General features: G+C 35.3%; 1 protein-coding gene across 1 annotated transcript in view; it reads right to left on the reverse strand.

Annotated features, from left to right (window-relative positions):
- LOC107693596 (ATP-binding cassette sub-family A member 1) overlaps positions 1-13707 on the reverse strand; it is a gene marked incomplete at its 3' end in the record, with an annotated part of 79802 nt that overhangs the window by 30986 nt on the left and 35109 nt on the right. Inside the window, exons 10-12 of the mRNA XM_016493044.1 lie at positions 12514-12630; positions 3834-4031; positions 3-124 (exon numbers count right to left, since the gene is read on the reverse strand). Of these exons, the coding sequence (XP_016348530.1) occupies positions 3-124; positions 3834-4031; positions 12514-12630 (437 nt within the window). The remainder of the gene's footprint in view (positions 1-2; positions 125-3833; positions 4032-12513; positions 12631-13707) is intronic.

Consider the following 13707-nt stretch of genomic DNA (forward strand, 5'->3'; position numbering starts at 1 on the left):
CAGCAGGGTCCAGATCTGTGAAGACCAGACCGGCCCAGAAGCGGTCCTGATTCAGGAGCTTCAAAGACTGCTCAACCAGCACAGCCTCAGTGCTGACGCCTTCAAACTTATCCAGATCAAAACACTGCAACACACACACACACACACACACACACACACACACGCACACACACTTCAGCACCTCTGTGCGTCTGAATCTGACAGTGAAAAACGAGGTTCATGTGGTGAACGCTGAACACAAGCAGAGAACAGAGAACCGCGAGAGGCCGAAGGAGAAGAAACAGAGTAAATGAAAGAGAGGAAGAATAGAGGACACATGAGTATCCACTCAAACTGAACCATAAAGAACCAGAAAACATAAACAAAGCATAGAAAATCACACACACATCAAACCAACAAGATCAATATGTCATGCTCAAATGTTAAAAGAGTTGACAACAGTCCTTAGTCTTCACTGGAACAACCTGAATAAATAAATAAATAAATAAAGAGCTAAATGAATTGGTACAACTTTACAATAAGAATTTGTTACTATTATGTATTAGGTATCATAATTATGCATTAGGTAAGTAATAAGTAATGCATTAGGTAAACATTAACTAACACTGAACTGATCTTTTTTTAATATTTATTATAGGCTAATTCTATTTTTTTTAAATATACTATTTATCATTTGTTAAGTCATGTTTGTTCACAATACGTTAATTTAATTCATTTTTATTTGTTTCAGTTTTCAGCTTCAACTTCAACTTGTTTTATTTCAGTTTAGAGCTTTAATTAATTTGTATTTGTATTTGTTTTAGGTTTAGCAATTTTAGTACTTCTTTCATGTATAAGTAGAACTTATAAATTATTAATATGCGTTTGTTTCTGTTATGTCAGCTTAAACTTGAGTTATTAAAATTGTTTGAGTGTTTGTTTATTTAATAATTTTTATTCAATAATTTTTATTTTTGGTTTTACGTTCATTTTTTATTAAAAAAAGTAATTAAAATTAGGGTTATTAAATTTTAAATGAGAAAATTAATACAAATATTTTTGCCCATTATATTTACACATTATATGTCATATTTATATTCATACATATATTGAATCATTTTCTTAAAAACCCTCCGTTTGGATTAACTTAACCTTTTCAAGGGTATAAACAGATTACAACTATTTTCTTAGAGAATTCGAAAGATTAAATTAGGGTTATTAAATTTTAAATGAGAAAATTTATACAAATATTTTTGCCCATTATATTTACACATTATATGTCATATTTATATTCATAAATATATTGAATAATTTTCTTAAAAACCCTCCGTTTGGATTAACTTAACCTTTTCAAGGGTATAAACAGATTACAACTATTTTCTTAGAGAATTCGAAAGATTTCAAATCCAATAGAATATGTTTGGCATGATATACATACACTTTTTTTTACAATAAGATTAATAAAAGCTATTAAATAACCTTTCTGTAAAGTGTTACCAGTTTATGATATTGTTAACAGATTTTACTCCTGAATTTATATTATTGATATATTTCTTAAATGTGGGTCTTTTTAGACTTTTTGGTCACCGTAATATTTAAAAGAATACAAGCTTCAGTTAAGAAGAAAAGTCACATGGTTTGCAGTGAGTCGATAGTATATTTTAACATTTTAATGCATTGCTCTGCAGCAGATATATCCCCAAGGCCGATATATTGGCCGATGTGATAGCTGAAAAATGCCAAACATCGGACGATATATCGGCCTTGGGGATAAATCGGTCGACCACTAGTTTTAAGACATTTAAATTCAGCAACATTATTGTTGGTGGCTTCAGGTTAAGTTTTTTCTGTTTAGCCGATGTGTTCGAGGTGGGACTTTTATTTAGACTTTTTTATTTTTATATTGATTTCAAACCATACTGCGCTTTATCCATTTGCCCACTGTCAAATTCATGTAATTTCCACTGTGTGCTGCATGCAAAATGAGTGCTACCTTGGCTTTATTTGAAAAAAAAAAATATGATTCCCAATGCACACAAACTTCCCAGATTACCCTGTTGGCATCGGCTGTCAAAAAACAATATCGGTTGACCTCTACTTAAAACTTTAGTCATTTATGGGACGCTTTTATTGAACGACTTATTCAGGGCTTTTATGAACACAAGTGTCATGTGCTGCACACAGCATTTATCTCTGAATGTCACAACGAGGATTCAGTGGCATGTTGTACAACTCAACGCATCAAGCTTCTGCTGGGTTTGGATTCTTTGATTAGTTTTGATCACAAAATGATACATCATGCAGATTAATCACTGTGATCACTGGCTGCACTTTCTGCCTTTCAATGTCTGACTGGTGTGCAGCAATGCAGCTTGACACTCCATTGGATTGGGAATGCTGACGTGAATCATGTGAAAGTGCACTCATTACACCTTTAGAGGTTCAGCGCCATGAAGGATCAACACTAACCTCAAAACCTCAAAACCTCTAACCTTCTGGTTGTTCACCCCTAGGCTACGCCGTCCTGAACACGCTTGCATTCAGACAAAAACGAGAATAAAAGAGGAAAATCTACAGTGAAAGAGATCAGACGAGAGAGAAAAGCAGCGATTCTGAATGAAAACGGAAATAATTGCTGGGAGAACATCAAAGGAGAGATGAGATCTGATGCATGAACAAACCAGCGCTGGGCAAAAGTCAGAATTTAAAAAAACTGGCTGCTTTTCAAAACATGAGGTGGATTTTCAATTAAACTTGGCAACATGTTTCACAGGATGTTGAATTTGAATTTGAACCGGAAGAGGAATAAAGGTAATGGAATTCTGGGAAATGTAACACATTAAATGTTCAAACTATAAATCAGTCATTCAATCAGTCTTTTTCAAGCCAATATTTAAAATGTGTCTTGATGAAGTTAATACACTTCTAGTTGAAAATTACTCTTCTGGTAATTTCAGTATGTCAACATGTCAATGATGTAAATATTAACTAAAACTAAATCTATTAAAAATCGCTCTTTTGTCTTTGAAATAAAGCTGAAATAAAACCAAGTATAAATATTACATAAAAAATAAATGAAATATAGTAAGTTTTGTAAGTTTAAGTTGATATTTCAGTTTTAAAACTAAAACTGAAATATCAATAAATTAAACTTAGCTGAACTTAGTTAAAAATAATATGTTGAATAAGTACTGAAATTACTAAAACTGGAAAAAAAGATAACATATAAATATTTTATTTTATAAAGGTAATTTAATTAAATATAAATATAATCATTTTATTTCAAAAAGTTTTATTTTGCATTTTTTAAATAATTAAATAAAATAGAATATAATAGAATATAATAGAATATAATATAATTGAATTTAATTTAATTGAATTAAATTAAATTAAATTAATGAATAAATTATCCTGTCATCTTTCAAAGTTGTAATAAATGTCTAATGAATTCTACACTTTTGGGAATTTCTTAGAATTTTCAAATAATTCTTAAAATTCAGGAATTTAAAGGCAAATAATCTGCATTCTACGGTAAATTCTGGGAAATCGAAAGGCCTGTGTAATCTTTGAATTGAGGAAATAAGCAAGTAAGTAAATAAATAAATAAACAAACAAAGAATACATTTTATAAACAAACACATTTCTCTCAAGCCAACGTTCAAAGTGTGTCTTGATGAACTTAATAAACCTCTTTTTGCAATTTCTTTAAACTTCAATTCATTCTTCTTTCTTAAATTAAAATGACAAATTCTGCATCCTGTTTGCTACCTCAGTTCAAATTAAAATTCAGGAAGTGAATAGAAATGCACTCTGAACAGCCCAGCAGGAAGCTGCAGTGAAAGCTGAAGACGCACCGCGAGGATCTGAGTTATCTGCTGCACTGCACTACTGGTGGCGTTGAAGACGTTACGCCAGTCGAAGGCTGGCATCCCCGCCGGACGCTCCGACTCAGGGCCGTTAAACAGGAAGCCGCTGATGAGTGCTGAGGACAGACCGGAGTCCTCCAGCTGCTCGTCCAGAATGGCTGCAAACACAGGGTTCTTCAGAAGAGCCTGAGAACACAAAACACATTAACAGGGTCACACAGCAGAAACACTCCATAAAAACCATCAAACATCTAAAGCTAGGGTTATCATAAAACCAACACCTCATTAGCTGATACCAATCCCAGTGACATTTCAAGTCAAATTACACAAGACTAAATGAAGAGCAGGCAGTGTTTTTCACTTGCTCTTGTTAATATTGTTGTTAACAATATTAATCACATAAATTCACATAAATCAAATAAACCTGTCCTGCCTGCATTTAACTGTGTTTAATATGTCAATTTTAAAAATCACATCTGGTCATTGAAATAAAACCAAATATAAATATAAGATGAAAAATGTAGATGGAAAAAAAAACAAAACTTATTTTCAGTTAGTTGCAAAGGCAACTTTTATAATTTTCATTTAACCTGAACTACTAAAATTACTAAATCGAAAATAACAATTTAAAGCTATTTTAAATAAAGTTGAAGTTGAAGAACTAAAATTAATACATAGAATATTACTTTCATGTACCCGTTTTACATGTTATAGTACATAGTTCGATTAATGGCACACGTCATTACGTCCCACGTGACGCCATCCGACGTCCCCTCCAGAATTTCACGTTTAAACATATAGTTCGTGAAGCGCAGTTAACTATTTGTACGTGCATACCAACGACGGTGGGTGTTGAAGCTCTTTTATTTGCCGTCAAACGGTTGAGCACTGCCGTGTGTTTATCCTGTCGCAAAATGCGGTGAAAAGTCCTACACGATGGTAATAATGTGATTAAGGTGTGTGCATGTCTATTCTGCACTTCAGTAATGCGACTAAAATAGGAATACTCCACATATCTTTAGCCGGATTAAGGTAATCAGAAATCTCTGTTTGAGATATGTGGAGTATTCCTATTTTAGTCGCATTACTGAAGTGCAGAATAGACATGAACACACCTTAATCACATTATTACCGTCGTGTAGGACTTTTCACCGCATTTTGCAGGATAAACACACGGCAGTGCTCAACCGTTTGACGGCAAATAAAGAGCTTCAACACCCGCCGTCGTTGGTATGCACGTACAAATAGTTAACTGCGCTTGAAGCTTCCATAAAATTAAAAACTGAAACACCCAAAACTGTACATCACTCCATCATCACGAAGACGAACTATATGTTTAAACGTGAAATTCTGGAGGGGACGTCGGATGGCCTCACGTGGGGACGTAATGACGTGTGCCATTAATCGAACTATGTACTATAACATGTAAAACGGGAACATGAAAGGAATATTCTAAAAGCAACTCATGTAAACACCTTAATCATAATATTGGCTTATTCAGAATAAGGTAAATAATTAGATTACTGATGTCCATGTAAACGTAGTCAGTGTTTGTGTGACCATTGTCACATTAAAACACTCTTCTTAGATCACTAATTCAAAACCAATGGCAGCCTAGGCTATTTCCTAATAAAATGCAAAGCTCTGCTTGTTAAAACGTTAAAATGTTTTCCAACTAAGTGGTATTGAATGAACGCATTAGGGCACAGCTGCTAATAGGGGCCACCATAAAATATTTTAGCCATTAAACATAAATTATTGTGCCAAAACACCTGACTATAAAAATTTAATTTATTCATGAGACAATAGACTCTGACAGCCAACCAAACCCTTTAAATCATAAAAAAAAAAACAGAGAGAGAGAGAGACAATGGCTTGGTTTCATAACCTAGGAATCACTGTAACTGAAATGCAGGATACATGAGTGATTTGGAGCTCCCTACATAGGCAACAGTATATACAGTACTTGTCATATGTGACTCAACCCACTAAGCACTTTGGTGTTAGTATTTTGCTCAAAAACTGGGCCGATAGATGTTCTACGATGGTGCAACCGTTGACTTGTTGTGTCATGGCATTAAAGGTCCCTCAAAGGGTAATGAAAAAGTCAAAACAAAGTTCACATCCTTTCCAATCCATCCCTCCATCGGCACTCATCTTCTCTCCCTCATCTTCTCAATAAGCTGATTTGAAAATGACACTGAGATAATGGGAAAGGGGGGGTAATGTAGCGATAGAGGGTTCATCTGAAGGTGTGCCGCTGGTTAATCCCTTCCCTGCTGCTGGTGCAAATGATCCTGCACTTACCCATAATTACCTTCTCCTTTCATGCACCCTATCACAGAAGAGGGGCAATAAACTCTCTCTCACGCACACACACACACACACACACACACACACACACACACACACACCTGTTAGCGAGACGGAGGGTTTAAGAGCTTCATTCGTGAGGGGTGTGTGTGTAAGAGACTCTTTCATTCTCAGCCGAGGTGACTCATCCAGAACAATAATGGACACTGAACTACATTCACAATGGAAGATAAGTCCTGTGTATCTGTCAACTCACTAATAAAGCACTTTCTGGTGAAATACTGCATATTAACCGCTGGGATTTCTGGCTGGTACCTCATCAGACTAAGTATCTGTGGTGTTGAAAGTTATGGCCTGGTGCTGTAGTCGGCAGTGTTCATTTTGACAGCAAATTTTGATTTAGTCTTAGTCATAGTCTTTTAACTAAAATGCGATTTGGTTTTAGTCATATTTTAGTCATCTGAATTGTTTTTGTTTTAGCCAACTAAATCTACAGTAGATTCAGTCGGCTAAAATCGAATGGGTTTAGTTACAGTGTAATGCATTTGTTAAGCATTTCTCTAAAATGTTCAAACTCATTATATAGGTTTGTTATTAAGGTTTTATCTTAACAATTTACCACATTCTTCATTCTTTCAAATGCAATGCCAAACCTGACAAAATTAGAAATAAATACATATGAATAAATATACAAATAAATGTAAAAATATACAAATAAATATATAAAAAAGTAAAAAAAAATAAAAAATAAATAAGTATTTATACTTTTATTTCCTTATTTATGCATTTTTCCCACAATTATTATTTTTTTTATTTTATTTATTTCTATTTTTTATTTCCATTTTTTAAATTTCCACATTTATGTATTTATTTACATTTTTATTTCTATATTTATTTATTTATCTTTTTGTCAGGTGTGGCATTCCATACTTTCAAGCAGACATAATTATTTGTATAAATACATTTAGATTAATCCTTGTTAGGGTTACTAAAGTCATTCAGTCAAGAGCAGTGAGTGATTTTCTCTTTTTCTTTTGTTGCTTGATTAACATTACTGACACACACAACAGTAACTACATTAGGCTACTGTCACTTTAAAACCGAATGCACGGGTGCATCATACTGATACACATCCGATATTCTCCCAACTGTTTACGGTCACTTGAGACGTAACCGAGTGTGTTTATGTGAATACTCATCAAAACAGACAATTTGACATTCGAGAGCTAAATTCAGTACCTGTGTACTGCGTGAGAGGCGCTTTTCTGTGCGCGCTCAGAAAACCGGACCGAATTGAGTTCTCTTTTGCATCATCATGCATTTCAAATGTATCCACATGTCTGCTCTTCTCTTACTCCCAGATACTGACATTTTTTTACTTTTCCATCATAGTTTTTGTCATTCAAAACACGTTTTTATTTCGTTATCGTCTTGTTTTCGTCAACAAAATTAACACTGGTAGTCGGCAACCTGTGGTTGCACGAGGTGCCATTTTATTTTTGTTAAAGATTTGTTATAAGTCTTGGAAGTATAAGGTGATTGACCCACAGGTGTGATTTACCTTTGAAGACCCTTCAGAGTGGCCAGAATGGAAACATTGACTTTACAGGTTTCAAGACCATGACAAAACGAAAATATGATGATGCTGTACCTGCTAGTTCTTGTCTGCTCTATAGGAAGCGAGACCAGTGGATTCACTAGGGATTCTGGGCAACAGAATTTGCTATGGGGCCCCCAAGGGACATTGTTGTGGTCCCCTCTAAGCCTCTAGGCTGCCCTATGCACTCTGTCCCCCTTTTCGCCTGGTTGCGATGCCCCTGAGCGAGAGAGGGAATGCTCTTGCACTGCTAGCTTTGATGACGACAAGGATAAGGATGTTGTACTGGCCAAGGTTGAGGAGCTTATCAAAACATATTCAGATTCACGAGCGGGATGTTTCTCTCTGGGGGAAAAGTAGAGGTGTATGTTTCCTCGCTTTGCGAAATGCTAATTTTGAACTTGGTGACTATTCACATTCACTACCATTTAGAGGTCAGAATAAAAGCCAAACGACTTTCAAATAAGTGCGTGACATTAGCCGAGACACATTCGGAGGAAATAAGCAATGCATGCTCGTTTGCAAACTCGTGAAATGCCAAGTGAGCTCATCCTGCAAGGCATCAACACAACTCCCACGAGACGGAGGGGGAAACAATGCAAACCCAGGGAAGAGTAGTTCATGTGCAAGAAACCAGCCATCCAAATCCGAAAGATTCCCTGCAATAAAACAGCCGACAGCACTGAAAGCGAAAGAAATCACAAGACAAGGTATTGGGTGCGGTTTGCAAGGAAAAGAGGGTATCGCGGTTGAAAATAGGTCAGACAGCACTTTCAGTTTGAGACAGGAGCTGATGCATGTGCGATAATTGAGGAGACATTCGCACCAAAGAAAGAACAGCTCCAGCTGAGGCTTCACTCAGCGGCGCAGGAGGTTGTGAATGTACCAGTGCTACGGTCGAGACCAGCTCATTCCAGCCAGAGTCCAGGCCAAGACCTGAGCAGGTTGAGCCTGAGTCAAGACAAAGACTTGAAGAGGGTCGAGTCCAAGTCAAGACTAAGACCAGAAGCGGGTCTGAAAGATCGTTCACGCTTAAAAATAAATGTTCCAAAAGAACCTTTCTTAGTGTTTAGAAAAAAAAAAAAAAAAATTCTTAAACGTTTTCCATGATAAAGAACCATTTGTGCATTGTAAATGTTCCATGGATGTTAAAGGAATAGCTCACCCAAAAATGAAAATTTGCACATCCTCAGGCCATCCAAGATTAGGATGAGTTTGTTTCTTCATCAGATTTGGAGAAATGTAGCATTGCGTCACTTGCTCAGCAATGGATGCTCTGCAGTGAATGGGTGCCATCAGAATGAGAGTCCAAACAGCTGATAAAAACATCACAATAATCCACAAGTTGATGTTTTTATCAGCTGTTTGGACTCTCATTCTGACGGCACAGGTCAATCATTCCTTTAAAAGCTCTTCATGGAACCACATGCCAATAAAGAAGCTTTATTTTTAATAGTATGCATCTGAAATGTATCTGAGCATCAATGTCGTACCCAAATGCTCCATTGTTCATGGTCTTGGACTAGGACTAGAGAAGGACTTGAGACAGAGTCTAATCTCGAGTACTACAACACTTCGATGTGCTTTAAAGAAGCCTACTGAGTGAGCTATAGAGATGGGTCAAGTTAAAAAGATGAATCAAAACATGCATCTCAGCAGGGTGGAAAGTTGAAAACTGATCCAGTGAAAATCATCTTAAAAGAGAGACTGAGCTCTATGCCGTGCATGCAGCACATGAAGTACCCCTCTCTCCGCTACACAAGGAGAAAGCTGAACTCAAGCGTATGGAGCAAGAAGACACCTTTGATGAAGCCACGCTGTCAGCAATCACGTCCCGTGGAGATGCCCCCATCCGTGTCGAATAAGGCAGTGCAGAGGGTGAAATTCATTCTTCCCACTGCAGAGGATGTAATTGTTAAACTCTCTGCTGCTGGTTTATTTAGCTGCTTAGATACAGCAAGTGGGTTTTACCAGATTCCTCACAATGAAGTCACAAGCTGACCACTTTAATCACTACAAGCGTCCCGCTTTGAGAATCATCACCAGTCCAGAAACTGCTCAAAGAAAGCGACAGAGCAGGCATGTGATCAGCTAAGCAGAAAAAAAAGAAAACCTGCCCCGTCCATTCAATATGTCTGAATAATAAAATAATATTAATAATAACAACAACAACAATAATAATAATAATGATAGCAATTTAACTTTTATAAATATTTTTACATGTATTATTATTATTATTATTATTATTAGTAGTAGTAGTAGTAGTATTACTATTAAGTGAAGAAGAAGTGAAGTGAAGTGACATATGGCCAAGTATGGTGACCCATACTTGGAATTAGTGCTCTGCATTTATCCCATCCTAAGTGTACAGTATTAATACTAATTATTATTATTGCTGTTATTGTTATTATCATTAAAACACTTTTATTTTACAGTACAATATTAATGTACTTATTGAAGTTAAATCTATAGAATTTAAATGAAAATACGATGCAATATTTTTAATTAAACAAATCAAATACATTACTATTGTACCATAAAATAAACAAGCATTTCTTTTTCTCATTTTATTATTAAACGTTTATTATTATTATAGTACTTTATATATTATTATTTTAAATACTTGTTTATTTTACAGTACAATAGTAATGCATTTATTATTTGTTTAATTCTAATTTATATGATCAAAATAAAAATGTTCAATAATAATAATTTTTACACTAACACTAACGTTTACAAATGTTTTAATATTTTTGCTTTCAAAAGTAAAAACCATATATTAGAGCTTTGATTTTGGCGAGACTTTATACCTTCTCTTTTGCTCACAACAGATTTATGAATTATTCTGATTACAAGTTTGAGAAGATGGTTGGCATGTTATAAGCAACCCTAACAACACTTGCAAATATGGAGTTTATATGAAGAAGCTATGCATGCAAGAAATAAATGCATTCGAAAATGTAGCAATTTTTTTTCTCACGTGGGTCATGCTTAAAATACGGAAATATGGAAAAAACATCCCTACAGAGACTTCATATGGGTTAAAGGTGACAGAACCGTACATGGATAAAGTCTGTGTCTTTGCTGAAACAGAAAAAGACCTCCTGAATAATGAAGACCTTGATAGCGTACCGCTCGGGTCAGAGGCTCCAGATGGAGCTCATGCAGTTCAGATGCAATGCAGAGCATGATCCTGGGAAGAGATGGCGCTCTCATGGGGCCCGGATCAGCCGCGCTGAGATAACTACATACAGTACAGTACGCCGCTTCTGTCGTCAATAACTCCACAGAAAATGAAGCTCACCGGGGTGAACACTCAATTAGACGGCCAGAATACACGGTGAGGGCATCCAAGGTCACCGGAGAGTATTTTAGTCAGATCTGTAGTCAGATCGCTGGGCTTTATTTCACAGGACATCAAATTCAGTGTGCGGGTGCGCTCGTGCTGCAGCGGGACAAGGGCAGCGCCGCTGATCTCAAGAGAATTACCCCGCGGACCGCCGGAGAAAATAGTGATAGATCTGTGTGAGCTAGTAGCATTAGATTACCATCACAGATCCTGCCACTCTCTCTTCTCTCTCCTGGATCCAGGCCTCTGAAAACAAACATGCTCTTTGGGCATTGTATGCAAGTCAAGAATTTTGCCGCATGCAGTAAAAAAAAGATTTTTCATTATTGGAGTACATTATATTGGAGTTTTTCAACTTCAAAATTTCACATTTAATTCAACGCGTGGCATGCAGCTTCTTTGCAATTATTTGTGAAATCTACAGTGAAAATAGCCTCAAATTAAATCCTGCACCAATTGTTTTTCGGTGTGCAAATATGACCGCAATTTTTGAGAAAAGGAGAAGCAAATTCAGTCATTTTGGGTTGCAAAGTCAGGAAAAAAGTCCCATGAAATCCTGACGGGACTGATAAGGAAAAGTACTCTTTTACCTCGTGTTATTGACTTATGTTGATTCATGTGAATTTGTGTTTGATGTAATTAATGTAATCCATGTTACTAAGTGGTTTCATTAGAAATTCAGAGTATAACTTGAGAAACGTCTGTGTATTCTTGGTTCACAATTCACTCTCAACATTTATTTAATAAATCATTTTTTTAAACAAAAAAAGTTGCAGTATTTAATACATTGCAAGTGCGGTATTTAATACGTTTTTAGACCATTTTTTCATTTTAAATCAATTTGTATTGTTATTTTTATTTCTTATGCATGTTATTATTTGAATTTCTTATGCATCTGTTGTGATTATTGTATGATTATTTTAAATCCTCTTTATGCAAAGCATTTTGAATTAACATTGTTTATGAAATGTGCAATATAAATAAACTTGCCTTGCCTATTTATAATAAATGATTTATCAATGCACTTTTTTTTTTGCACCCTTGTAATCTTTAACCAAACATATTAACATCCCTTTCCTTTGCAACAGCATCTTGCAAACTTGCCTTCAAATCTGCCTCCATTTAGTTTGCAACACCCACTTTTTACAATCCAATCTATTCCTGATGGACAAAAGCAAGTCCTGTTTAGTCCTGGCTTTATTGGTGGATAATCTTATTCATTCATATGCATCGGCAGCTGCCTACTGTCTCATAAATTAATTAATTTGATGAAAAACGTGTCATGTTAAGTCATGTTGCTCACACAGACGACACAAGAGAGTTGCATGATTTGTCGGCTCCGTTAACCCTTGTTCTGCGTGACGCATTTGCACTCTTTATAGTTCATCCTGTGAATAAAAAGCTCTCACCCTCAGTGTGTTGATCTGTGTGCTATTGTTGAAGAAATCCCAGAGCACATCTTCATTCTCCAGCCAGGCCTCTGCCAGTTCGCCCACTTTAGCCAGCGCGTCAAATGTGCGGTTGGCCTGATGACAGAGACACTGCATTAAACGCATGCAGAAGACTGTTCAGTGCACTCAGTAGGTAGCTCGTCTCACTGGAATACTTGATTCTGACTGACCGATCGCTGTATTGAACGGTCAAATATTTCCATGCGCAGCTATAACACTGGATAATTCAGCATTAGAGGAGTTTTTCATTGAGCTGATTACTGAGTCTTTGGCAAGAATCACCATACAATCACATCAATCAACAAAGCCTTCGTAAGAATTTATCAAGAGTTTGTAGAGTTTGACATTTCTTAAACGTAAATGTTAAAAAAAAAACAAAGATATACAAAATATACTTAACTTCTACTATACTTAATATACTTAACTCATACTATAACTTCTTGAGAACTTAAGAATTTTTTTTGTAAAACATCAGTTCTGAAGTTTGTACAAATGTCCGTAAACAAAATTCTTGAGAAATTAAGTTTTCTCAAATATTTAAAAAAACATTTTGTTTTGTTTTAGCTGATGTACAGGGACCACTAGGGGCTGGATTCATTCAAATAAGACAGAAGTTAAGATAGCCCAAGCTTGTACCTGTACTTCTGCTAAAACAAAGAAACAAAACAGAAATGAAAAAAAATATATATATGTATATATATATATATATTTGAGAACTTAAGAATTTCTCAATAATTGCATATAGGAACATTTGAAAGAACTTCTTAAATGTACATACAGTACATATAATAATTAATTAAATGAATATTGTTCTCAAGAAAATATTTGAGAATTGAAGAATTTCTCAAGAACTGTGTTTAGAAATATTTGTACAAACTTCTTGGACATTAAGACATTTTGCAAGATAAATTCTAAGACGTTCGTACCAATGCTCTAAAATGCAATGCTTGATAAATTCAGAATTGAAAGTTATTAAGTATTTTCTGTTGTCAAGTATGTTTTGTTTTGTTTTGTTTTGTTTTGTTTTGTTTTACTTTGTTGTTTTTTTAGGTTTTACCTGGGGCTGGATTCATCAAAACAAGAAATATTTTGAATTTTCTAAGGTCGTCCTGGTACAAAAAAAAAAAAAAAAAAAAAAATTATATATATATA

The sequence above is a fragment of the Sinocyclocheilus anshuiensis genome, unplaced genomic scaffold, assembly GCF_001515605.1.
Source record: "Sinocyclocheilus anshuiensis isolate Anshui unplaced genomic scaffold, SAMN03320099.WGS_v1.1 scaffold1678, whole genome shotgun sequence".
Classification (NCBI taxonomy): Eukaryota; Metazoa; Chordata; class Actinopteri; order Cypriniformes; family Cyprinidae; genus Sinocyclocheilus; species Sinocyclocheilus anshuiensis.